The sequence below is a fragment of the Aotus nancymaae genome, unplaced genomic scaffold (assembly GCF_030222135.1).
Source record: "Aotus nancymaae isolate 86718 unplaced genomic scaffold, 86718_ANA_hifiasm-v0.15.2.pri h1tg000062l, whole genome shotgun sequence".
Lineage (NCBI taxonomy): Eukaryota > Metazoa > Chordata > Mammalia > Primates > Aotidae > Aotus > Aotus nancymaae.
The window spans coordinates 25,139,816-25,165,155 of record NW_026988476.1 but is presented as its reverse complement, the minus strand read 5'-3'; the positions used below and the strand labels follow the sequence as shown (position 1 = coordinate 25,165,155).

General features: G+C 39.7%; 2 protein-coding genes across 5 annotated transcripts in view; one reads left to right on the top strand and one right to left on the bottom strand.

Moving 5' to 3' along the window:
- Positions 1-12,883, top strand: part of DLGAP5 (DLG associated protein 5) — a 45,084-nt gene extending 32,201 nt beyond the window's left edge. Inside the window, exons 14-21 of one of the 4 annotated variants that reach the window (XM_064365887.1) lie at positions 773-992; positions 4,679-4,868; positions 5,640-5,693; positions 8,059-8,119; positions 8,759-9,005; positions 9,982-10,031; positions 12,334-12,423; positions 12,542-12,695. In XM_064365887.1, coding sequence (XP_064221957.1) covers positions 773-992; positions 4,679-4,868; positions 5,640-5,693; positions 8,059-8,119; positions 8,759-9,005; positions 9,982-10,031; positions 12,334-12,411 — 900 coding nt within the window. In that variant the 3' untranslated portion in view covers positions 12,412-12,423; positions 12,542-12,695. The other 3 variants (XM_064365886.1, XM_012451004.2, XM_064365888.1) reach the window with 3 other exon arrangements.
- A 3,324-nt stretch (positions 12,884-16,207) lies between these two features.
- On the bottom strand, positions 16,208-24,943 carry LGALS3 (galectin 3). The gene is made up of 5 exons (XM_012451007.2): positions 24,922-24,943; positions 23,868-24,266; positions 21,864-21,952; positions 19,466-19,631; positions 16,208-16,507 (listed from the first exon to the last, which is right to left on the bottom strand). The coding sequence occupies exons 1-5, from the start codon at positions 24,937-24,939 to the stop codon at positions 16,352-16,354; spliced, it is 828 nt and encodes a 275-aa protein (XP_012306430.2). The 5' UTR covers positions 24,940-24,943; the 3' UTR covers positions 16,208-16,351.
- Positions 24,944-25,340: the final 397 nt, after the last annotated feature.

Genomic DNA, 25,340 nt, shown 5'->3' with positions numbered 1-25,340 from the left:
CATCCAGTAGATCAGTAAGTTCTCTCACTTCTACCTTTTAAATATCTCTTGAATCTGTCCACCTTTTTCCATGTCTTACTCCTTAGTCTGAGTGATCTTTCTAAAACACTAGCTTGATAATGTTATCTTCTGCTTAAAAATCACCAATAACTCTGTATTCCCTCATCCTCTGTATAAATTGTGACTTTCTTAAAAACTGTTACATGCAGGTGATGTTATAATCTAGCTATTGTTTATCTCTCACCAACTCCACGTTGCTTTCTTTCATTTCTGGCTTTGGAAACATCTATTTACCCCTTGCCTCACCCCATCTTTTAGTTTGAAGAAATGTGATTTCAGCATAGGTGCTACTTCCTGCAACTTTTTCTGGTGTCTGATGATTGGTTTTGTGTCATCCTTATTTATTTTCTTTTAATGTTTTTCTTTTTTTATTTACTTTTTTTTCTCTTTTTTAGGGTATCATGGTTATAATCTGAAGGATGCCCCCTAAATTTATCTCTTAACAGGACATAGATACTTCTTACTGTCCTTCCCTAGCTCTTTCACTAAGTGGCAAACTCCTTGAGGGCAGGAACTCTGTCTTTTACCTTTTTACTCTTTTAGCACATACTGGGAACTTGATAAATATGATGAATGTGAAATATTTTATGTATACTTTATTTTTCTTTTTAAAAATTAAATTTTTAAGTGATGAATTTGTGTATATCTGTGGTGTGTTTTTCTTGTAAGATGATAGTGGGCAGCTTTACTATATGTCAGTTTTTCTTTGCAGAAAAAAGTTGTCTCAGGTATAGAGAGTAAACCAAAACAGGATGATACTGGAAGAATTGCAGCTAGAAATCGCCTAGCTGCCATAAAAAAAGCAATGAGAGAGAGAATTAAGCAGGAAGAACATGCAGAGGCAGTAGCCTCTGTAATACCAAAGGAAATTGATAAAATAGTGTTTGATGCTGGATTTTTCAGAGTTGAAAGCCCTGTTAAATCATTCCCAGGTTAGTGTTTGTTTTTGTTTTGCTTTGTTTTGTTTTTGCTGAGACTACTTGAGAAATATTTGGGATGGATGAGGGCTTGTATAAGGTGAAAAATACTTTTTACATGAAGAGATAAAAGTTTTTCTGTGATTTTTAGAAAATAGACTATGCTTACTCACAAACACATATAAATCACATTTTTGTGGGTATGATCAGATTAGTTGAAGTGTGATATGTCTTCTAAGATTGCTTTTATGTTTTCTAAGTGATTTCACATCTGTAATTACTACGTAACCCTACAGTCTGTGAGAAAGGGCACAGGCTACCAAGAGGTAAGATAAATGATGGAAGCGTGAAGAAGTAAGGTGATTTTCTTTAAGTCAGGTAGCAGTTTGGTTAGAATTTAAAATACAAAGGAAACTTGAGCATCTAGCTATCACATTTCTCTATCTGTGCTTTAAAATGAAGCTTACATGCAGTGTGTGTTGAGTCATGCCTCTAATCCCAGTACTTTGAGAGGCCAAGGCAGGAGGATCACTTGAAGCTAAGAGTTTGAGACCAGCCTGGGCAACTTAGTGAGATCCCCCCTCTACAAAAAAAATAAAAAATTACCTGAGCCTGGCGGTACATGCCTGTAGTCCCAGCTACTTGGGAGGCTGGGGTAGTAGGATCACTTGAGCACAGCAGTGAAGGTTACAGCAAGCTATGATTATGCCCTATCATTCTAGGCTGTGTGACAGAGCAAGACTCTATCTCTAAAAAATAAAAGGAAGTTTATGCAAGGTGGGTTTGATTTTATTTGCATTCGTATTAAAAGTTTTACTCAGATCTTTTTGAAAGGCAGTAAATGTACTAATTTTCCAATTTAAAAATATTCCAATAAAAGCAGTTTGTTTCTTTTTCAAGATGGAGTTTCGCTTTTGTTGCCCAGGCTGGAGTGATGCAATGGCACGATCTCAGCTCACTGCAACCTCTACCTCCCGGGCTCAAGCGATTCTCCTGCCTCAGCCTCCTGAGTAGCTGGGATTAGAGTCATGCTCCACCATGCCCACTAATTTTGTATTTTTAGTAGAGACAGTTTCTCCATGTTGGCAAGGCTGGTCTCAAACTCTCAACCTTAGGTGATCCACCCACCTTGGACTCCCAAAGTGCTGGGATTACAGGTGTGAGCCACCGCATCCAGCCAAAAGCAGTTTTTAATACTTCAGGAAATCATTTTTTTAAATTATTTTCTAACTGTATTTGTCAATAGCTATTTTTCACAGATTGTTTTTAATATCTCAATTTATATTATTTATAAGCCATAGATATCGACCAGGAAGTTAAAGTAAACCTAAATTGTTCTCTAATACCTGCTATCTGATATTGACAGTGATCTTCATGAATGTTGTAACTTCCTTGTCGGCTTAGGTATCAAATCTGTGCACTTTTGTTTCCTTTAAGCAGCTGCACTCCCTGGATACCCAGGCATCTCCACTACTGCTAATAACATGGCCCCATGCTACTGCTTGTCAAGGATCTTAGTGGTTTTTGTAGCTATGAGCTCATCATTCTCTGTTCTTGCACATACTCAACTCAGTCCTTATAGATAGAGAGATTAAGGTTTATGGCAAAAATTGATCTTTTAAAATTGAGTTTTAGTTACAGAGCACATAGTTTATATGAGGCTTATTACAAAACAGCAGTTTCTGAAGAAGCCCTTCTGATTCCATTTGCCAGTCTCTAGAAGGAACTGCTTTTCAATTCTTATTGGAGTCTTTTGTTGTTACCATCTCTCTTGACAAGATTTGATCTTTTCGAAAACATATTTTTCTTCTGGAAGACTTTTAAATTTTTTCTTTCCTGTACTGACTGTTTTCTTCTACTTTCTGGAGATTTCCTCAACTTTCATGCTGGCTATCATGTTTTTAATTCCCACAAATGTTAATTTTATAGCATTCTGCACTTGTTTCATAAGTATATTGTCTTTAATGATATTAATGATATGGATTTATGGATATCATTAATATCATTAAAGATAAGACAATACAGTATCATTAAGGATATTAATGATAGCTTTTATGTTTTTTTCATCCACTATAGTATTTGTTTCAGGGTACTTTGATCTGTTTGTTTTTGGTTTGTGTCTCTTGTTTGAGAAGCTGTCCTCAGGAATCTGGTGATCTCTCACTGCCTGTACATGGTTAAGAATAGGGTACTAAAAAGCTGACTGGAAAACTCTGTACACCTCGGTAGGACCTTTACTGTGGGGGCCCTACTGTTAACTGGGCCATCATGCTGGGAGCCTACACATCACTGCATTTAAGACTTTTCTCATAGTCTACTCAGATTCCCCAGAGAATATGCTTTCCATCTGCTTCCTGGAAGGTATAATTCTGGCTGCCAGCCTTTCAAGAGCTATGTGGGGGAAGAAAGCTAAGTGTCTCAACACTTTATATGTAAATACTCACTTATTTCCCTTATTCCATGCAGGACCCTGTCTTTCAACTGTGTCTCGTATCCTCTAAACCAGAGACCCTTCTGTTTTTGGTGATGGGGAGTGGGTGGTGACAGTTACTCTGCTCTGCAGAATGAGGAAAGGAATCTAAGCTCTACTTGTTTAAACTGACTTTGAGCCAGTCCTTCTGTGTTTAGCTCCATTTTCATCTCCACTTGCAGAGGTACTTGGAGCCACCAATTCTTTTGAGGGGTTATTTGGTAGAAACTGGGTTGATTCTCATTTTTCTTAATTGGTGGCTTAGAATTTATTTTCTTTAGTCTGCTAAGTAAAGTCCCACCCAACAATCTACATTAGAGCTTCCAAAATGTTCTTGTGATTGTTGCTGTCTCTAAATTTAGTTTATTTTGTCCTTGTAGAGTTCTGCTTTTTAAGATGATCTCTGACTGGGCTTGTGGCTCATGCCTGTAATCCCAGCTTCTGGGGAGGCTGAGACAGGAGAATTGCTCGAAGCTGGGAGGCAGAGAGCTTGCAGTGAGCTGAGTTCACACCACTGACTCTGTCTCAGAAGAAAATAGGCTGAGGTCAGGAGTTCAAGACCAGCCTGGCCAAAATGGTGAAACCCTGTCTCTACTAAAAATACAAAAAATTAGCCAGGCGTGGTGGTGAGACCTGTAATCCTACCTGCTTCGTAGTGAAACTCTGTCTTTAAAAAAAAAAAAAAAAAAAAAAAAGATTATCTTTGTTCAGGCCAGGCACAGTGGCTCACGCCTATAATCCCAGCACTTTGGGAGTCCGAAGCAGGTGGATCATGGAGGTCAGGAGTTCAAGACCAGCCTGGCTAACATGGTGAAACTCCATCTCTACTAAAAATACAAAAATTAGCCAGGCGTGGTGGCACACACCTGTAGTCCCAGCTTCTGGGGAGGCTGAGACAGGAGAATTGCTCGAAGCTGGGAGGCAGAGGTTGCAGTGAGCTGAGTTCACACCACTACACTCCAGCCTTGGTGACAGAGTGCGACTCTGTCTCAAAAGAAAAAAAGAAAATAGATTATCTCTGTTCATGTCAAAGTAGTGAGATGTCAAAAGGAAACAGCATCTAATATGGATGTTCAATACTGTCTTTATCAGAAAGTCCCAGGCATTTGTCTTTAACAGACATTATTTGACAGGAGAAAGAGGCTAATTGATAGGATTTGCACTGTATTCCTAGTTATAATGAAAAGCGAAAGAACTATTTGGTATTGAGGTGATTTCTCTCATCTTCTAGGACTCTCTGTCTCTTCTGAATGTCCTTCTCAAAGACATGGAGCACCTAAGTCTGTCAGCAAAGCTGTATCTCAGAGTAGAAATGAGGTGGGCCTTCCACGAAAAACTGCATCACCAGAGAATGCCGATTCTCAGAATACTAAAAGTGAACATGTGAAGAAGACTTTATTTTTGAATATTCCTGAAAGCAGGTATTTTTTAAACATGTTATTAAGAGTTTAACAGTTGCTGATACTAAATATTGTTTCAGATTGTTAAGCTGGTAAAAGGTGCCAGACATACATTTTTAATTAAATTTCCTAATGACCCTGCAACATATAGTCAATACTCCCTTTTTATAAAAGAGAAAACTAAAGCTTAAGATTTCAGGATACTAAATGGTCATGTTTAGATGGGCAAAGTAAATTCTGCACCACTAAGAAGTAAAGACGCAACATGGTATCCTTCGGTGCTAAACATACTGCAGCTTTGGTGCTCAATAGTTCTGAGCTGAGAAGAGCTCTGTGACTGACTTACTAGCTATGCAACTTTAGGGCAAGTAATTAACTCTCTTTAGCTTCACTTTCATCATCTGCAAAGCAGCAGTGCTAATGCTTCCCCAAGGTGGTTGAGAGATAGACACTTTTTACCAGCCTTTGTAGAAAATACCTTGAGATTGTTGTCTTGACAGATGGCAGAGTGTATTGAAGGGGGAGTTAATGTGTACTGAACAACTATTATGGGCTAGATATGATTCTAGGTTTTTTTGTTTGTTTGTTTTTAGGGTTTTTTTTGTTTTGTTTCTGTTTTTGTTTTTTGGAGGTGGAGTCTCACTCTGTTGCCCAGGCTGGAGTGCAGTGGCACAATCTCAGCTCACTGCAGTCTCCGCCTCCCAGATTCAAGCAATTCTTCTGCCTCAGCATCCTGAGTAGCTGAGGCTATAGGCATGTACCACCATTCCCAACTAATTTTTCTATTTTTAGTAGATACAGGATTTCACCATGTTGGCCAGGCTGGTGTCAAACTCCTGACTTCAGGTAATTCACCCATATCAGCCTTCCAAAGTGCTGGGGTTACAGGCGTGAACTATCACGCCCAGCCGATTCTCTGTTCTTATCAGTGTCATCTCATTTATTCTCGCAACAATCCTATGAGGTACTAGATACTTGTTTTTCAAGTGAGAAAACCTGAAAAGTTAGTAACTTACCTAAATTCAGCTTGTATTCAGGGCAACCATATGCTGCCTGCATTCTTTTACTATACAGTACTGCCTCTGCACAAATGCATCAAAGTTACCCAAACAGTCCTTGTTACTGGAACATAAATGCATACCAAGTCTGATGGGAAAAAGATACTTCAAGTAGAAAATAAAATGACAGTATTCTGCCAAGAGAAGACTATTGGGCTTATTGCTAATCTGAAGATGAGGCAGCATAGACTATTCAGGCATCGCAGCAAATGAAGTTATATAAATAAATCAAGGAAGAAGGGAGGGAAGGAGAAAAGGAAGAAAGGCAAGGCAAATGAAAGTTTTTGTTCTTAAACACTCAAATATTTCATGCAATGAGTTTTAAAATTTCTTATTTTTGGCTAGGTGCAATGCTCACAGCTGTAATCCCAGCACTTTGGGATGCCGAGGTGGGCAGATCACTTGAGGTCAGGAGTTTGAAACCAGCCTGGCCAACATGGTGAAACACCTCATCTCTACTAAAAAATACAAAAATTAGCTAGTCGTGTTCAGGGGTGCCTGTAATCTCAGCTACTCAGGAGGCTGAGGCAGGAGAATCACTTGAACCCAGGAGGCAGAGGTTGCAGAGCTAAGATCGTGCAACTGCACTCCATCCTGAATGACGGAGTGAGACTTCATCTCAAAAATGAAGTAAAATAAGATTTCTGATTTTTAATATAAGTATATTTAGCCTTTATGGAGACTAAAATATTTTAGGTGTTCTAGAAATTCATGGATTATAAAATACTAATTTATTGTCATTTCTTACATGCTAGTTACTTTACTTTGTGTATCTTATAGTCTACTATTTGCTGAGAAGATTCATAATTGCATTTGAGTCATAAGTACTTTTTTTTTAATTTAAATTTTTTTTTCTTAAGATGGAGTCTCGCCCTGTCAAACAGGCTAGAGTGCAATGGTGGGATCTCGGCTCATTGCAACCTCTGCCTCCTGGGTTCAAGTGATTCTCCTGCCTCAGCCTCCCAAGTAGCTGGGATTACAGGCGCGTGCCACCACGCCCAGCTAATTTTTTGTATCTTTAGTATAGACAGCGTTTCACCATGTTGGCTAGGCTGGTCTGGAACTCCTGACTTCGTGATCTGCCCACGTCGGCCTCCCAAAGTGCTGGGATTACAGGCGTGAGCCACCGCACCAGGCCCCAGCATACTTTTTTATAAAAAGCAACTTGGAAAAAGTGGAGACATATTTCTTTTTTTTTTTTTTTGCTTTTATGTTCTTTCTTTCTTTTTTTTTTTTTTAAGTGGAATCTCGCTCTGTCTCCCAGGCTATAGTGCAGTGGCATGATCTTGGCTCACTGCAACCTCTGCTTCCTGGGATCAAGCAGTTCTCCTGCCTCAGCCTCCAAGTTGCTAGGACTACAGGCGCATGCCACCACACCCAGCTAATTTTTTGTATTTTTAGTAGAGACAGGGTTTCACCATGTTAGCCAGGATGGTTTCAATCTCCCTCACTTCCTGATCTGCCCGCCTTGGCCTCCCAAGTGCTAGGATTACAGATGTGAGCTACTGCGCCTGGCCAAGACAGGTATTTGTAATAAGATACAAGTTAAGAACTTCAGGATTAGATTACCTTGTATTCTAACTCAATGATTGTCTAGCTGGAGTTAGCTACATTTACTTGTTAACAAGCAACAGGCTTAAGAACATCGTAACTACTCCTGTCCTGCTTTTTGAACGGTTAGTTCAGATAATATTATAGAAATAGTATGATTGAAGGCAAGTTTTTCAGCAGGTACCTGTACTCCAGCTCAGGGATTAACAAGTAACAAGTAAATATGGCTAACTTCAGCTAGAAAATAGTTGAGTTGTTGCTTCTGTCTCCAGAAGTCACCTTCCTTTTGACTTTTCTCTAGTACATAGCTTTGGGTTGGCTGAGATTCAGAGTATTGCTGGTGGACCCACCTGAGCCTGACTGACTACCATGGTAACAGACTTGGAGCTTTCTGGGGAAGAATGCATTTAGTTTGTAAGGATATTCTGCAGTAGCTGTAGTCCACAACCAATGTTTCTGGATTAGGCCTGATCTTGCACCAGGCTCCATGTTTGATCCATTCCCTAAATTAATTGCTGCCATAAAGGATAGACTCAAAACACAAGTGAAACGATAACAATATGCTTAATTATGAGTGTAATGCTACTTTTTTTCTTCTTTAGGAACAGCATAGTAGAAGATACTCCATGTCCTGTATTACCAGATTTAATTGAAGAAAACCATGTAAGTACAATTCCAATGTGGTTAGATAGCCCAGTATGTCATATGTTCATACATTATATAAAGTAATTTCATAAACAACCCCCAGAATTTCCATTGGAAATCTAAATCAGTCATATAGAATGGTGGTTCTTGTTTCAATGACATTTGGGTTGTTTAAAACCATAGTGTCATTTTGCATTCTTCAACTCATATCAGGATGAATATGAAACCAGTGAACTAGAGCAGAAATCAGTATACTTTGGCCCCTATTTTTACAAGTCATATTTTATTGTAACAGCCACACATTTGTTTATGTATTCTGTCTGGCTGCTTTTGCAGTACAGTGGTAGAGTTGAGTACTTATGACAGAGACCCTGTGACTCACAAATCTATTTACTGTTTGGTTCTTTACAGAAAATGTTCGCCAGTCTCTGAGCTAGAGTATAGATACTTGCTGAGAAACTTGACTTCATTCATACTATTTCTATATTATCTGAACCAGTCGTTCAAGAAGCAGGAGAGTAGGGTTTACAGTGTTCTTAAGGCTGTGTCCAGGACGTCATCCTTCTGTTTTTCTTATGCCTAATGGCAACAAGACTTTTAAAATTTGTTCCAAGTTATTAAATTGATAATTAAATATAATGCCATTTTTACTTCTAGGATGTAAATAAGACAAACTTGAAGATGGATTGTTTACCCAGTGAGAGAATGAGTTTGCCTCTTCTTGCTGGTGGAGTAGCAGATGATATTAATACTAACAAAAAAGAAGGAATTTCAGATGTTGTGAAAGGAATGGAATTGAATTCCTCAGTTACATCACAGGATGTTTTGATGAGTAGCCCTGAAAAAAATATACCTTCACAAAATAACATCTTAGAACAAGAGGAAACGAAAATTTCTCAGTCAGGTGAGATCTTTAAAATATATTTAAATGAGGCTTTGTTAAAGAAATAAACTTGGATTAAGGTATAAATTATCCTATAAGGTCCATTTTACATTAGACCTAACTGTTTGGGTTCTTCATTGTTAGTGAAGACCCTGAATTAGAAAAATTCCCTCAAGCATTTTTTTATTTCTCCTTCTTTTCAGCACATATCCCCAAATCTTTCTTCAAAATATCCTATTTTTCTTCCCTACTGCCTAGTTCTTCCTATATTGTTGTGATTGTTCTGTAATAGGAAATGACTCCTATATTTTTGTTATAATGTGTGCCAGTTTCGCCTGCTATTTTCATCAATTTCTCTATAGCTGGTCTAGATAGGGCCTAAGGTAAAACAAAAGGTTATAACCTTGGCCAGACATTTAATGTCCTCCACCTGTTCTTCATCAGCATCTCCTGGGTACCTTTAAATATTACAAGCTGAGATTTGTTTACAGAAGACTCCTTTTTTGAGACAGAGTCTCACTCTGTAAACTATGCTGGCATGCAGTAGCATCATCTCAGCTCACTGCAATCTCTGCCTCTTGGATTCAAGTGATTCTTGTGCTTCAGCCTCCCGAGTAGCTGGGATTACAGGTGCCCCCCCATCATGCCCGACTAATTATTGTATTTTTAGTAGAGTCAGAGTTTCCCCTTGATGTCCAGGCTGGTCTCAAACTCCTGACCTCAGGTGATCCCCTCACCTTCAGCCTCCCAACATGCTAGGATTACAAGTGTGAGCCACCTCGCCTGGCCAAAGACTCCTTTTATACTAAAGTTAAGGATAAGAATTTAACCAAGAAATTTAACTACATTTTTAAAAATGTTATAGCATAAAATGGTCTATATTTTTGTCTTAGCATTTGATACGTGGAGCTTTTCATATTTTTCAAGGCTGTCTCCATTTATAACAACTCTTGAATGTGAGAATATTCTTTAAAAAGTTAATTTTTTTGTTTTTCAGTACTACTTGATAATAAAAGTCTCATTACTGAATGCCACCTTCTTGATTCAGTAAGTCTTTCAACTTAATTTGACAAGTCCCTTTATATTTTAAATTTGTCTAATAAAATGAATACTGCTTTTCTATTTGTGTACAAGGCTTAAAACATATCTTGTCATTGTTTTGCTTACTATTCATTTTCACAAAATGGAGAAAAAAATTGCTGTTTATATACTTTATAGTATGTTTCAGTATTAAACCCTGAAGATATGTTTCTCTATATGGTTTTTCTATCAAACTTGCTCTGACAAATGGGATACTTGAATATCTGAATATATTTCTAAGTGATTCAAGAAAAATATAAGGCAAAGTTTCTGCCCTTCTGGGGAAATAATGTCTATCCCACCTTCAGTCATCATTGGTTATTTATATTCTGCTATTTTAAGTGGATACTCCCTGCTTTTACTTATGGTGACCTCTTGCCTCTAATGCTAGTTTAAACAGCCCTTTTGTGAAGCCTTCTGTAAAAGCTCTTCTCTCTCCCATCTTAACTTATATGTAGGTACAGGTGCACATAGGCATACAATGTGTACATTTCATCTCTAGGGTATAATATGAATGTATTATATTCCAAAAATATGATTTCAGAAATCTAATTCCTTATTAACTGCAAATTCCACATTAGGAAGAACTGCCTGATTCATAGCTTTGATACTGGCACTGTGGCATGAATTAAATAGTGCTATCTTTCCTACTGTTTATAGCATTGGTTTCAGCCCTACCACAGACCTTTTTTTTTTTGCGGGGGCGGGGTGGGGGGGGGAGGTGGGCGGGAGAAGGAGTTTCACTCTTATCACCCAGGCTGAAGTGTAATGTGGTCTTGGCTCACTGCAACCTCCACCTCTCAGGTTCAAGTGATTCTCCTGCCTCAGGCTCCTGAGTAGCTGGGATTATAGGCACCTGCCACCATCCCTGGCTAATTTTTATATTTTTTAGTAGAGATGGGGTTTCACCATGTTGGCCAGGCTGGTCTCAAACTCCTGACCTTAGGTGATCCATCCGCCTCAGCCTGGGATTACAAAGCCTGGGATAATCAAAGTGCTGAAATTACAGGCTTGAGCCACCACGCCCAGCCAACATTTTTATTTCAATAATCTGGAGTAGGGATTTGTCATTTTTCTTAGTCAAGTGATTTTTTTTAAATTTATTTTTTTCTTTTTTTTTTTCAGAGATGGCATTTCTCCATGTTGGTCAGGCTGGTCTCGAACTCCTGACCTCAGGTGATCCGCCCTCCTCGGCCTCCCAAAGTGCTGGGATTACAGGCGTGAGCCACCATGCCTGGCTCATCAAGTGATTCTTTTATTGTTTACACCTCTGATTTATAGCCTCACCTTGGAATTTTCTGGGACTAACTACTAGAATAGATTAGGAAATGGCCTTGGTTTTACTTATCTTTAATCTCGGAATATAAGAAACTCAATCATAAAGCAAGTATAGGGTCAGACAGCTACAATTTTTGTTAACTACTTGAAGCCTGGCAAATACTTAGCTTCCTTAAGCCATTTATTCCTTAAAGACCCTTGTATATCTTGGCTTTCATTATTTTTCAAAGTTGGCTTCTTTGTGGTCAGGCTCTGTGCTGCCCTGTGTCTCAGGAGCCGAATGAAATGTGTTAATGTGACCCATATACCATTCTTTCTTGGTCTTAGCCTTCTTTAATCATGAACTGAGACCGAGAGGATCAGTACTTTTAGCATAAGACCAACTTATGTAAACCTGATTTAACCCTGTTCCCAGATCGAACTCTGAATGATTGAGTCTGAGAATATATATTGTTATAAGTAAATCTAGAGATTACCAAAGCATATTTTGTTTTAATATATTAGTAATGTCATTAAAAGTACATCACAGTTATCTTATATATTATCTCATTGATAAATCTTAGTACCTTATTTAGTCTATTTTTTTTTCACTTCTGTAAATATTAGTATTTAGATGTCTATTTTAGACCCAAAGTATTGCTTGCCCCAATAGGATCATTTGAACTTGAAGCAGGGCTTGAGGGAGTAAAAAGAAAAGGATCCCAGCAGGATCACACAATAGTAAAAGGCCTATTAAATGGTTTAGGATTTATGGAATCTATGTAAGTGGCTTAAGATATGATCTCAATTTTATTCATCCTGCATACTTGAGTTCATATAGATATTACTCATATTTTTAGACATGTATTCTGAATATACCTTTCCAATTTAAAAAACTATAATATACGTTTAAAATAAGATCTGCTGGAAAGTAACATGATCATTATGTTGTTTATAATTTTATTGTTACATAGGGAAAATGTTTACATGTTTCTTTTTGTTTGTTTTTGAGATGGGATCTTGCTATGTTGCTCAGGCTGGTCTTGAAGTCCTGGGTTCGAGTGATCCTACCGCCTCAGCTCCTGAGTAGCTGGGACTACAGGTGTGCCACCACCACACCCGGTTTATTTATATTATTAATTAATTCACTATAGCAATGTTGAAGAATTTGTGAAACTCTTGATGGATACTTTATTGACTTCTCTGGATTTGTTCTCTAGCCAGGTCTAAACTGCAGCAACCCATTTGCTCAGCTGGAGAGGAGACATCAGGAACATACCAGACACATTTCTTTTGGTGGTAACCTGATTACTTTTTCACCTCTACAACCAGAAGAATTTTGAATTTAAAAATAAATCCAAACATTTTCCTTCATATTATTAATGCTTATATATTCTTTAGACTGTTGAAATTTTGGAAAAAATATATTTATGTTCACTTCTATAGTATCATATGATGCTTTGATATTCTGTGTTCATCAAAGTGTATTTTAGATATACTCTTTCTCAAGGGAAGTAGGAATATTTTGTACATTAACAACACAGAATAAAAAATGTACTGTGCCTTGCCTCTTGTTTAAAAGGAATAAGCTTAAGGCTAAGTATACTTACTTAGAGCTTATAAACATTCTTTAGTTTAATTGGAATATTAACCTGTGACAGAAATATTTGCATCCTTTTACACTTTATTCTTAGTTTGAACTCCTAAATTTGTTAATGTTGAACAGCTTTGGGTATTACATTTTCCACAGTATTCTGAGTTTCTTTAGATGAGCTTTCTGGATTCTGAAGTCAGTTTAACATGCTGCGATTTCAAACAGTTCAATCATTAGAGGTGCCCATTGAATCCTTTTTGTTTTCATTTTTCATTGGCATGGCCAAGAGCCATTAAGGAAATGCTTTTTTCTTTTGAAAACATGTATCAGTCACGTAAAAGATTGCTACAGAGAAACTCAAGATTTACAGTTTATACAAAGCAATATGCAACACAACAATAAAATGTTTGCTTTCAAAAATAGATCAGAATAAGACAATGTCAGTAAATATGGTCTTTAATAAGATGTATCACTGAATTGTTTAGAAAGCTTTCAGCTGTTCATGGCCCTGGGCCATTAGAAAACCCTAGCTTATGTATATTTCTTTTTCTTACATGGCTTGTTTGAATTACCCAAACAAGTAATGGACTCTTAACTGGCTTAATAGTAAGGAAATTTATTATTTCACAGGTTATCAGGGTGATTCTTTATAATCAATAGGTACTTTATAATCAATAGCTCAGTGAGGACATCAAGGTCTAACTTTCTATTCCTAGTTCATTCTGTTATCCTTGATGTTGGCTTCTCCTTTACAACTGAGTCTTTTTGGGGTCATAAGATGGCTGCTAGTGGCAGTTAAAGATATGTCCTTCCCTTTGGCCTGATTAGACGAACTAATGCCACATCCCCATCTGCAGATCAGTGAGTCCGCAGGGGATTGACTTAAATTAATCAGAATTCCCTGTTGAATCTGGGCTCACACCTGAATAAAACCATGGCTCTTAGGAAACAGGGAATGGAATGTTGGGTAGGCAACCATCAGTGTCCCCTACTAGATAAAGTGCTTGGCTATTGGAGTCTAGAATTATTGGGTATCAGGAAAATTAGGATAGAGTAAGAGTTCTTAATGCAGTGTATTGTCAGAAAAAAAAAGAAACGAGTTCTTTTCTACCAAAGTAGAATGGGAATTTCTTTTTCTTTTTTTTATTTTTATTTTTTGGAGACAGAGTCTCACTCTGTCGCCCATGCTGGAGTGCAGTGGTGCGATCTCAGCTCACTGCAACCTCTGCCGCCCTGGTTCAAGCAATTCTCGTGCCTCAGCCTACCGAGTAGCTGGGATTACAGGCACCTGCCACCGTGCCCCGCTAATTTTTTTATTTTTAGTAGAGATGGGGTTTCATCATGTTGGCCAGGCTGGTCTTGAACTTCTGACCTCGTGATCCACCCACCTCGGCCTCCCAAAGTGCTGGGATTACAGGCGTGAGCCACCATGCCTGGCCAAGAATGAGAATTTAAATTTATTGAAGACCTTCTATTTGACAGTCCCTTTGCAAACAATATTTTACTTAGTGTTACAGTAACCCTGTAAGAGCTCTCTGCACTTTATTGACAAAGGAACCAAGGCTCAGAGGATTTAAGTAATTTTGTGTAATCCAAGTTCTCACTTTTTTCCAAAGCTGTGCTCTTCCATTTAATAAGACAGCAGTCAAGACCAGAATGTTAGGGTAAGGAATTTTTTGAAATATGCTATGATATGCTCCCCACATCCCTCTTTAGTGATGGAGGACTTACTCCTTGAGCTGCAGGAAGTGCTGCTATCAGGCAGCCCTCTGCTGTCATCCCTTGTGAGAACTGTGCTGCCTCAGCTGAAGACAGCCACTTCACCTCAGGTTACATTCTCTTCCCCAGGTGTCCTATAGTCAGTGACTGACCAAAGTGGGGATAGAAAAAGGCCTGGCCCCGTTGCAGCTCTGAAGAATAATCCCAGCTTCAGAACTCCCTTAGGGTAGGCTAAGTTATTGCTGCTCAACTTCTTCCTTGACCCAATCACATTCTTTCCCATCCCCACAGGTATTGATTGCAGGTACACTCCCTCTTGAGTTCTAATCTCTTTGCTTCCTGGGAAACCCAACCTGTGACAATTACTAATTTAATGGATTTCAAAAGATCATATTGTATAAAATAATATTTTGGGCCAGGCATGGTGGCTTACACTTGTAATCCCAGCACTTTGGGAGGCCAAGGCGGATGGATCACGAGGTCAGGAGTTCAAGACCAACCTGGCCAAGATGGTGAAACCCCATCTCTACTAAAAATACAAAAATTAGCCAGGCATGGTGGCAGGTGCCTGTAATCCCAGCTACTCAGGAGGCTGAAGCAGAGAATTTCTTAAACCTGGGGAGGTGGAGGTTGCAGCAATCGTGCCACTGTGGTCCAGCCTGGGCGACAGAGTGAGACTCCATTTCAAAAAATTTTGGTCTTATATAAGATGAAGTGGTTTTGCCACATCCTGCTTTTGGAATTTTATTAATCTTTGGGCTTGCTGGTAATAAGGGTAGAAAGTCATGGGTAAGAATGTTGATGATGGGAACAAATTTTGAAAGCTAACTATGTAAGATACCCTTTTTCTCTATAAGAGATTTGAGGCCAGGCGCAGTGGCTCACGCCTGTAATCCCAGCACTTTGGGAGGCCAAGGTGGGTGGATCACAAGATCAGGAGTTCAAGACCAGCCTGGGCAACATGGTGAAGCCCCGTCTCTACTAAAATCCAAAAAATTAGCTGGGCGCTGTGGCAGACACCTGTAATCCCAGCTACTCAGGAGGCTGAGGCAGGAGAATCCCTTGAACCCGGGAGGCGGAGGTTGCAGTGAGCTGAGATTGTGCCACTGCACTCCAACCTGGGCAACAGAGCGAGACTCCATCTCAAAAGAAAAAATTCATAAAAACCAGGGAGATGGTCCTATAGTGGTGTCAAATTACTGCTTTGAAAGTAGTGAACTATAGTTTAGAAAATAGGATTAAAAAGCAGTCAAGAAGTATACCAGATTCCTAACAATAATTGTCTATGGGTCATAGGTCATCTATAGGTAAGCTTTTTCTTTCTGCTATTCTCATTTCCTGAACCTATTATATTTCCTTAAGAAAATGAGAGAAGAATTTCCTTGAAACATCTTACTTTTTATGAAATTCTGGAAGAGATAATTTTGAGGTAGTATTTATTTTCTCCTTAAGACAAATATTTTAACAAGTATAGGAAACCTTGAGGCCCTAATGCAGTATTAATATTGCTACATATTTTTTCCATTATGCATTATCTAGAATAAACTCCAATTAAATGACATAATAAGACAAGTAACTCAGCATAATATTTATTAAGTAGATGACTTACAAGAAGGATATTGATGAATAAATGTAAAAATTTTCACTCACAGTGAACATGAAGCTTTTACATAGGTACGATTTAGATTCCATCTTTTTTTAATCTGCCCCTTTCAGATTATGTCATGGTATATGAAGCATTGGTGAGGTCTATGTCACCAGCAATTCCCAGTTTGCTGATTTCCTTGAGGTTTTTAACCCGATGATTGTACTGCAACAAGTGAGCATCATTCACTGCAACCTTGAAGTGGTCAGATTCAACCAGTATTTGTATCTGAAATGACATATACGTAACTGTTACATGAGGTAATGTATATGTCAGTTAGCTGGATTTAGCCATTCCACATTATATACTTTTTTTTTTTTTTTTAAAGACGGGGTTTCACAATGTTGGTCAGGCTGGTCTTGAACTCCCGACCTCAGGTGATCTGCCCGCCTTGGCCTCCAAAGTGCTTGGATTACAGGTTTGAGCCACCACGCCCCGCCCAATATATACGTATTTCGTGTGCACGATAGAAACAAATTGTCAATTGAAATAAAGGGGAAAAAATGCCCATTAATTTATTTCAAACCAGTCTGGCCTGAGCTCAGGATATCCAACATTTCATCTTTATCATCTGTGGGACCAGTTAAGATCCAGAGAAAGTAACTACAGCAAAAATTCCAAGTTATTCAGATTTTTTTTAAAGCAACAAATTTATTAGGTTACATAAGTGAAGTCGTAAGGTGAAGGCTAAGAATTTACCTCCATAAAAACTTAAAAGAGCCCAGGTGTGGTGGCTCACGCCTGTAATTACAACACTTTGGGAGGCAAAGGCAGGCAGATCTCTTGAGCCCAGGAGTTTGAGACCAGCCTAGGCAACATAGTGAAATCCCATCTCTACAAAAAACAAAAATTAGCCAGGCATGGCACATGTCTGTAGTCTTGGCTACTAAGGAGGCTCAAGTGCGAGGAACATTTGAGCATGGGAGGTTGATAGGCTGCCATGAGCTGTGATTGTACCACTGTACTCCAGCCTGAGTGGCAGTGTGAGACCCTGTCTCAACCAAAAGTTTTGGTATGGCCTAAAACATCTAAAAAAATAAACACGAAAGTAGGATTCCTAGCCAGTCACGATGGCTCATGCCTGTAATCCCAGCTCTTTGGGGAGGCTGAGGCGGGTAGATCATGAGGTCAGGAGTTCAAGACCAGCCTGGCCAAGATGGTGAAACGCTGTCTCTACTAAAATATAAAAATTAGCTGGGCATGTTGGCAGGTACCTGTAATCCCAGCCACTCAGGAAGCTGAGGCAGGTAAATTGCTTGAACCTGAGCAGCAGAGGTTACAGTGAGCTGAGATCATGCCACTGCACTCCAGCCTGGGCAACAGAGTGAGACTTTGTCTCAAAAAAAAAAAAAAAAAAAGTAGAATTCCTTTCGCAAATGTTGTGAAGATTGATGATAATCAGTTTTGGCACGGGTAGGAGAAATCTACTCTTCCAATAGTTAGTGGATGTCCATCCTTACATCTTATTTTTATTTTTTATTTTTTTTATTTTTGAGATGGAGTTTCGCTCTTGTTACCCAGGCTGGAGTGCAATGGCACGACTACAGGCATGCGCCACCATGCCCAGCTAATTTTTTGTATTTTTAGTAGAGACGGGGTTTCACCATGTTGACCAGGATGGTCTCGATCTCTTGACCTCGTGATCCACCCGCCTTGGCCTCCCAAAGTGCTGGGATTACAGGCATGAGCCACCGCGCCCGGCCCTTACATCTTTTTGGAAGCAGCAATTTGGCAATATCTCAATTATAAATGTGAATAATTAAAGATTTCTAGAAGATTTGCTTCTAGGAAGCAAAGATTTATGAGGATAGTTATTACAGAATTTTAGCAAAATGTTTCCAGATTTGTTTCTATTCTCTGAATTTTCATCAGTAGGGTACTAGTTAATTTATCACATATCTAAAATTGAAATACTTTTGGCCGGATGCCATGGCTCACGCCTGTAATCTCAGCACTTTGGGAAGCTGAGGCAGGTGGATTACGAGATCAAGAGACCGAGACCATCCTGGCCAACATGGTAAAACCCCATCTCTACTAAAAGTACAAAAATTAGCTGGGAGTGGTGGCGTGCACCTGTGGTCCCAGCTACTCAGGAGGCTGAGGCAGGAGAATCGCTTGAACCTGGGAGATGGAGGTTGCAGTGAGCTGAGATCACACCACTGCACTCCATCCTGGTGACAGAGCAAGACTCCATCTCAAAAAAAAAATGCTCTTAAGTAACAATACTCGATATGAAAAGATGTCCACCAAATGTAGACTGTGGTCCTTATTTGCCCCTGCTGTTGAGTTTACAGTCCAGCTGTTTTATTGACCACTCTACAATCAGCCCTAACCCAGTGCTGTGGACCTAATAAATATTTGCTGAAGCAGTGCTTACAAATAAAAAATGTGCTGTATGTCAGAAAATACTGGGAAGATACTCATTAAATCGCAACCTTTGTGAGGATGAGGAGTAAAAGATAGGAAACTTTGTTAATTTAAAAACTTAAAAACTTTTGGCCGGGTGAGGTGGCTAACACCTGTAATCCCAGCACTTTGGAAGGCTGAGGCAGGCAGATCACAAGGTCAGGAGTTTGAGAGTAGCCTGGCCAGCATGATGAAACCCCGTCTCTACTAAACATACAAAAAATTAGCCACATATGGTGGTGCATGCCTGTAGTCCCAGCTACTCGGGAGGCTGAGGCAGGAGAATTGCTTGAACCCAGGAGGCGGAAGTTGCAGTGAGCCGAGATCATGCCACTGCACTCCAGCCTGGGCAACAGAGCAAGACTCTGTCTCAAAAAAAAAAAACTTACAAACTTTTTATAAAACATTAATTTTAGAATAAAAAACATTTAGTTTTGATTTCTATGCCAACTATGTTGTTTTAACCAGTACACTACACCTGTACCATAAAGACACTGCCTTTTTTGTTAAAAATTATATTCTTTTCATTTTTAGAAAGACTGAAACTCAGAGGGGTGGCAGCAGTGATGATTACGAGGTGCCTGTAAGGAACTGGGGAGTGTGCCACTCCTGGCCATGTTCTCAGCCTGCTGAGCCTAGTCCCCTGAGCAGGGAGAAGATACACTGGCTGGGCATATCTTAGGACAGGTGATAAAAACTCATTTCAAGTGTTTTGTGGTTTTAGAGTGATTCCTCATGAGAAATACACATTATCAATATAAAATAGTAGCAATAACTTACTTTGAATGGTTTCCCACTTTCAAATGGGAAAACTGACTGTCTTTCTTCCCTTCCCCAGTTATTATCCAGCTTTGTATTGCAAACGATGACTCTCCTGTTGTTCTCATTGAAGCGTGGGTTAAAGTGGAAGGCAACATCATTCCCTTTCTTGAAATCTAAAGCAATTCTGTTTTAAACCAAAGACCAGTTATTAAAATGATTAAAGCTGTACATTTGTACCAAATGAAGAACATATAATTTTCTAAAAAGCAAATAACTTCATAATACAGTACCTAGGAAATTTTTCTGAATGGAAAGCAAATAAATCAGAATGGGTTCAAACTAGAAAGTATCCTAGGCCCAATATTCTATGTACTACCATAAAATCTAAAGGTAAGGAATATGTGTTGAATTTTTTTGCCTCGTTGTCTTTGATCATATTTCCATTCATCTATAATGCCCTCTTTACAGACTCATGAAAACCCTTTGAGGTTTTCTTACAGAGCCACTCTGAGGATACTTTATGCCTTACTATAGATAATGATTATCTGTTTCCTGGTCTTCCAGGTTGCTTTCAATACCTGATAAAGGCAAGCCAGCTATGTAGTTGACAGCCACCAAATACTGGCTTCCTCATAATTAAGTGGAAGTCCTAGTTCCTCTAAAATAGCATGAATGAGATAATGTAGTTAATATTCAATATCATGTTAAGTTGTAAAGTCTTGACAGTAAATATGTTAAACATTCTATGATGTGAGCTGGAACTAATGAAATTGCTAGTTTAACTTTTTGACCCTGTTCCTTCTTCCTAGATATTAATGCCAACACCAGTCCTCTGACTAACCCCATCCCTGAGTTTCTCAAAGTGTGCTCTATAGAGCAGTAACATCAGAATCATCAGCATGTGTTCTTATTTTAAAACCAGGTCTGCACTCTGGACCAACTAACAAAGATTCTCTGTGTATTTTGATTCACCCAGTAACAGTCACATTCAACCACAAATGATCTTCCAGTGCTTACATTTGTAAGGAAAAAATAGCAATAGAATTTGTATTTGACTAAATATACGACTCTATTTTCTCTGCATTGGAAAGGTAGATATTGTCATCTCTGTCACCTTAAGCACACTTTTTTTCTATGCAGTTTGTCATACAGAATTTGCAGGACTAAGCAACAGTTTTTTTAGTTTACTACCATTAACCATTTCAGCCAGAATTAGTTTTAATTTGCCAGTCTCAATCTACATCTCTAGCATTATTAGAACTAAATTTTCCAGTGAAATGACTCTAATAAGACGAGGATACCACACTGGGTATTCAGTGTGTGTTAGGCGTTGTGGGAGGAGGAGAGCAAATATTAATAAATCATGAATGCTGTGTGCACAGGATAAAGTGTGCTGGGTTCTGTGTTACATTAGGAGGAAATACGGATAAGGACATAGGCAGAGGATGTATATATTTTGTAATTTGCTGTGAGACAGGCATTGTGTGGGGAAGTTATTTGCTTACAGAAATTGTCTAGGCTGTGTGAAAAGACAGGTTGGCTTAGGGTAGTGACTACCATTGCAGAACCAGAGGAGGCTGGCTGAGGTGGAGTGGATGAGCATTTGAATGTAAAATTATCAGATCAGAAGCAGAGTCCATCTCTTGATGACAGGATGTGGAGCAAGGTGACAGACACTGAGACTATTTATGGATTCTTGCATAAACCTGTGTACATGGCTTGAATTTTTATCATCTGGGTACCGTCCATAAGACCTAGAAACACAGTTTCACTAACCTCAGGGGCAGGCATCCTGGATGGCTTCAGGACAGGGCCAGCTTTTTTGTATGATATGTAAGTACTACATAACCAGTGTTGACAACCAGGGCCAAGTGGCCCAGTACAGCTATAATTAAGCATGTATTTTCCTAAATAAAGCCTCACCCTATCCTAGTCCGCCTCAATCAAACCACTTCCAATAGCAAAGATTGATTTATTTTGATGACATTTTTAACTTGTAGAATCTCCAAACCTGTAAGCAAATAGTATCTACTAAAAAGACAGGTTCCCAGGGCTGCCACTGATCATCTGTAGAACCTGAGCCTCAGTTTTGTCTATAAAAAGAGCAATATTCTTTATCCTGCCTTCAGCCATGAGGATTAGCTGATATAATACATATCAAACTATAGAATAAGGTGCATTACCGTTTACTATGACTGCCCCTGATGTTTAGCAAAATTATTTGGGAATACATATGGATTTATGGGATAATCCTATATGACAGTATAGCCAAGATTCTAAATATGTAGTTTTTTAAATCTTACTAAAATTCAAAACAGCACCATAGGACAGGGCAAGAAAAAACAATTCAAAATAGGCTTTTCTTTATTCAAAAACCAATCTACAAATAGGGTAGGCTTAATTTTGCTTTCCTTACCTGTTTGCATTGGGCTTCACCATGCCCTGAATTATTATCAGCATGCGAGGCATGACTCCTCCAGGAAAAGTCAGGTTATAAGGCACAACCTGGGAATGAACAAGTACATATGTGTCAATAAGGAGCATGTTTCTGTGGGGAAAGAAAATGATGTTGCTGAAGTTCCATCACTATTAATATGTGTGAAAAACATAACTCTAGTATATTGCTATCTGTCGAGGCTCTCAGGCCACTTTGCCCAGGGTCCAAAGAGATAAGGCTCCCTACATGCACAAATAATAACTGAAAATAAAACCATCAATAAGTCTCACTACGGCCATCTCAATCTGCACTCATTCATGTTGACTATTTTTTGGAAAGGCTTAAGCTAGATCTTGTGATCAACATTAACATTTTGTATCACTCTTAAGGTCCTGTCACGTAACATGCTTCACTGTGGTTATTCTGCTTCCTGGGGCAAGCATCATGCCACATTCTGGGCTTGTGGGTTCTCATACGCTCTGTACTCACATGGCTCCAGCAGAGTGCTTTGCACATGGCAGATACTCAATATTTCTACAATGAACACTGTTTAGTTAATACTGTGAGGTTCATTCCACAAATGTTTATTGACCATCTACATTCGAGGTTCTGTGAATATCCCCAAAGCTCTATTTATTTATGGCCTCTTTTCTTTCCCTTTTTGAGGGTTCTCCCCAGGTTTATCGCTTTTTTTTTTTTTTTTTTTTTTTTGAGACTGGATCTCAAAAATCCAGGTCTCTGTTGTCAATGATGGAGTACAGTGGCGCAATCATAGCTCACTGCAGCCTCGACCTCTTGGACTCAACTTGGACTCAACCAATCCTCCTGTCTCAGCTCCCAAAGTGTTAGGATTACAAGCAGAAGCCACCACACCCAGTTTATCCAAATCTTTTCTTTCTAGGCCTGATGTGTACTAGCCCTGTACTTCCTCCAACTTGGATTTGTTACTAGTGCCTCAAATTCAACAAGTGTGAACTGGAATGGTCTCCTCTGCCTCCTCCCCCATCAGTTCCTCTTAATGAGTTCCCAGTTTGGGCTGAAGCTTTGCTGATGGCTCTACTTGGTCCGCCTTGAAAAGTCAGAGTCATCTGTGACTCGTAAGACATAATCAGTAGATTCTGGGGTTCTTCCTCTGTAATCTCTTTTACATCTACCTGCTCCTTTCCACAGCCTTCATGTCCCCCTCTCTCTGCAATTGACTGACCATCTCTAGTCTAGGCCCAACTCAATGCCACCCACTCCCCCAAGTCTTTCTACTCTAAACTGACCTAAAAGGCGACAGTGCTCCCTGTATCATCTTCTGCATAGTTCTGAAATGCTCTAATCACACACTGTTACTTAGCTCTTTCCTCAAATTTATTATATGTTTTATCATCCAACTAGATTATAAATCTGGAAAGAAAGGATCTTGTGGCTGAGATGCATCTGGATCCCCCACAGAATTATGTTTTACATTTAGAATTCACTTGCTAAAACATTTTAATTTGCATGAAAATTCAACCTTTAGATCACAAAATTATCTTTAGAAGGTTTTTCAAAACCAGATTACCCTGTTTCCTCTACATGTTTGCTCAAAGATCCTGGACAGATTATATCACTTCTCTATTGTCCTGTTTCCCCATGTATAAAATGGGGTTATTAACAGTATTTTATAAGGTGGTGATGGGGTTAAATGAGATCATCCATATAGATGCATATTACTGACGTGTACTCAGTGTTTGTTAATAACCAACATGTTCTCCATTACAACAATCTTGATTTATATTCATAAGCAGCTTTATCAATGCCTTCAAAATATGCATTACCTTCTGTTCATACTAACCACACACAATAAACTCAATATGAACACTTAATTTTTCGACTCTACCAACTCACACCCATGGCTGGCCCTTGAGTAGTGGCTCTAAGCCACCGGTTTAAAGCGCAGAGTCTCCCTGAAGCCCTCTGCATGTCAAATACATGAAAGGAGGAATGCCATCTCACCAGTGGCCCAGCAGGGGCGCCATAGGGGCCAGCGGCAGGGTAGGCTCCGGGAGCACTTGGCTGTCCAGGAGGTGGGTAGGCCCCAGGCCCGCTGGGTGGCCCTGGGTAGGCTCCAGGTGCAGGTGCTCCAGGATAAGCTCCAGGTGCTCCAGGGTAGGGGCCTGGAGGTCCCTGTCCAGGATAGGGACCTGGGGGTCGCTGTCCAGGATAGGGGCCTGGGGGTCCCTGTCCAGGGTAGGGGCCTGGGGGTCCCTGTCCAGGGTAGGGGCCTGGGGGTGCCTGCCCGGGGTGAGCCCCAGGATAGGAGGCCCCTGGGTAGGCCCCTGCCCCAGCAGGCTGGTTCCCCCACTGCCCAGGCCATCCTTGAGGGTTTGGGTTACCAGTTAACGCATCATTGAGCTGGAAAGAAAGACATAAGCAATTACAGGACAGAAAGCATTCTCAAAAGCAGAATTTTCAGGAAAATGGGAATATGTGATCTAGGAAGGAGAGGAATATGGTGAAGGCATTACATGCATATCAATAAATTTTTTCCACTTATTAATAGTTTTGAGTTTCAAAGACTAAAACTAGATATTGGGATTATACATGCTTTTTTACTTTATTCTTGCCTCCCAACATCTCAGATCAGGGAGGGCTGCATTTTCATAATTAGCTCAAGTCAGGAGCTAACACTCCTCTATTTACAGTTCATACTTTTTAATCACCATGAGAAAAACAATCACAGACATCAGGATGCCCAGACTGTACCGCGCTTCCCTCTACTCAGAGGATTTCTCAGCTCCTGCCGGCAGAGTCCATTCCCTTCTGCCCGGGGCCTTTTGGTGAAAGGATTACTGTGAGTGTATCCCAGGCCTCGCTCTGCCTGGCTTTCTTCCCAAATCTGCTGCTGGAAAAACAAGGCTCCAGCTCGCAAGCTCTCATTGGACAAATGAGTCCAGGGAAAGCCACGCAGTGGGAGAGTGAAAAGGAAAAGTCATGGTAAAAACAAAATCCCCAACCCTCAACCATGTGGAGTTGATTGAGGGCAAGAAAACAGGCATAAAACACTTACCGAAAAACCGTCTGCCATTTTCCTGAGGGAAAGAAAGAGACAGAGGTTATCATTTGATCCTAAAAGCTTTCACCGATTTCCATTAAATGGAACTTTACCACTAGTTTATTGGGCAGCTTTAGTCACTCTCTGGGCATTATGCCTAAGTGAGTAGTGTGGGATCACACAAACGTCTCTTCAAGGGCAGGGATACTTTCCAGCTAGATCGCTGAACCCTAAAACTTCCATCACACTAGCTTGTGCTCTGAATCCTAAGACCAAGAGGCCACACAATGCATGAGGGAGGAGGAGGCAGAGGAAAAAGAAAATATCCTGTCCCTTTTCCAGGTGAAAAATGTTAACAATCATGGTTTCTCTTTGGTTCTTCTTCGCTTTCCTTCCTTATACTCTTTCCACCACCCCATATAAAGGGTTTGGTG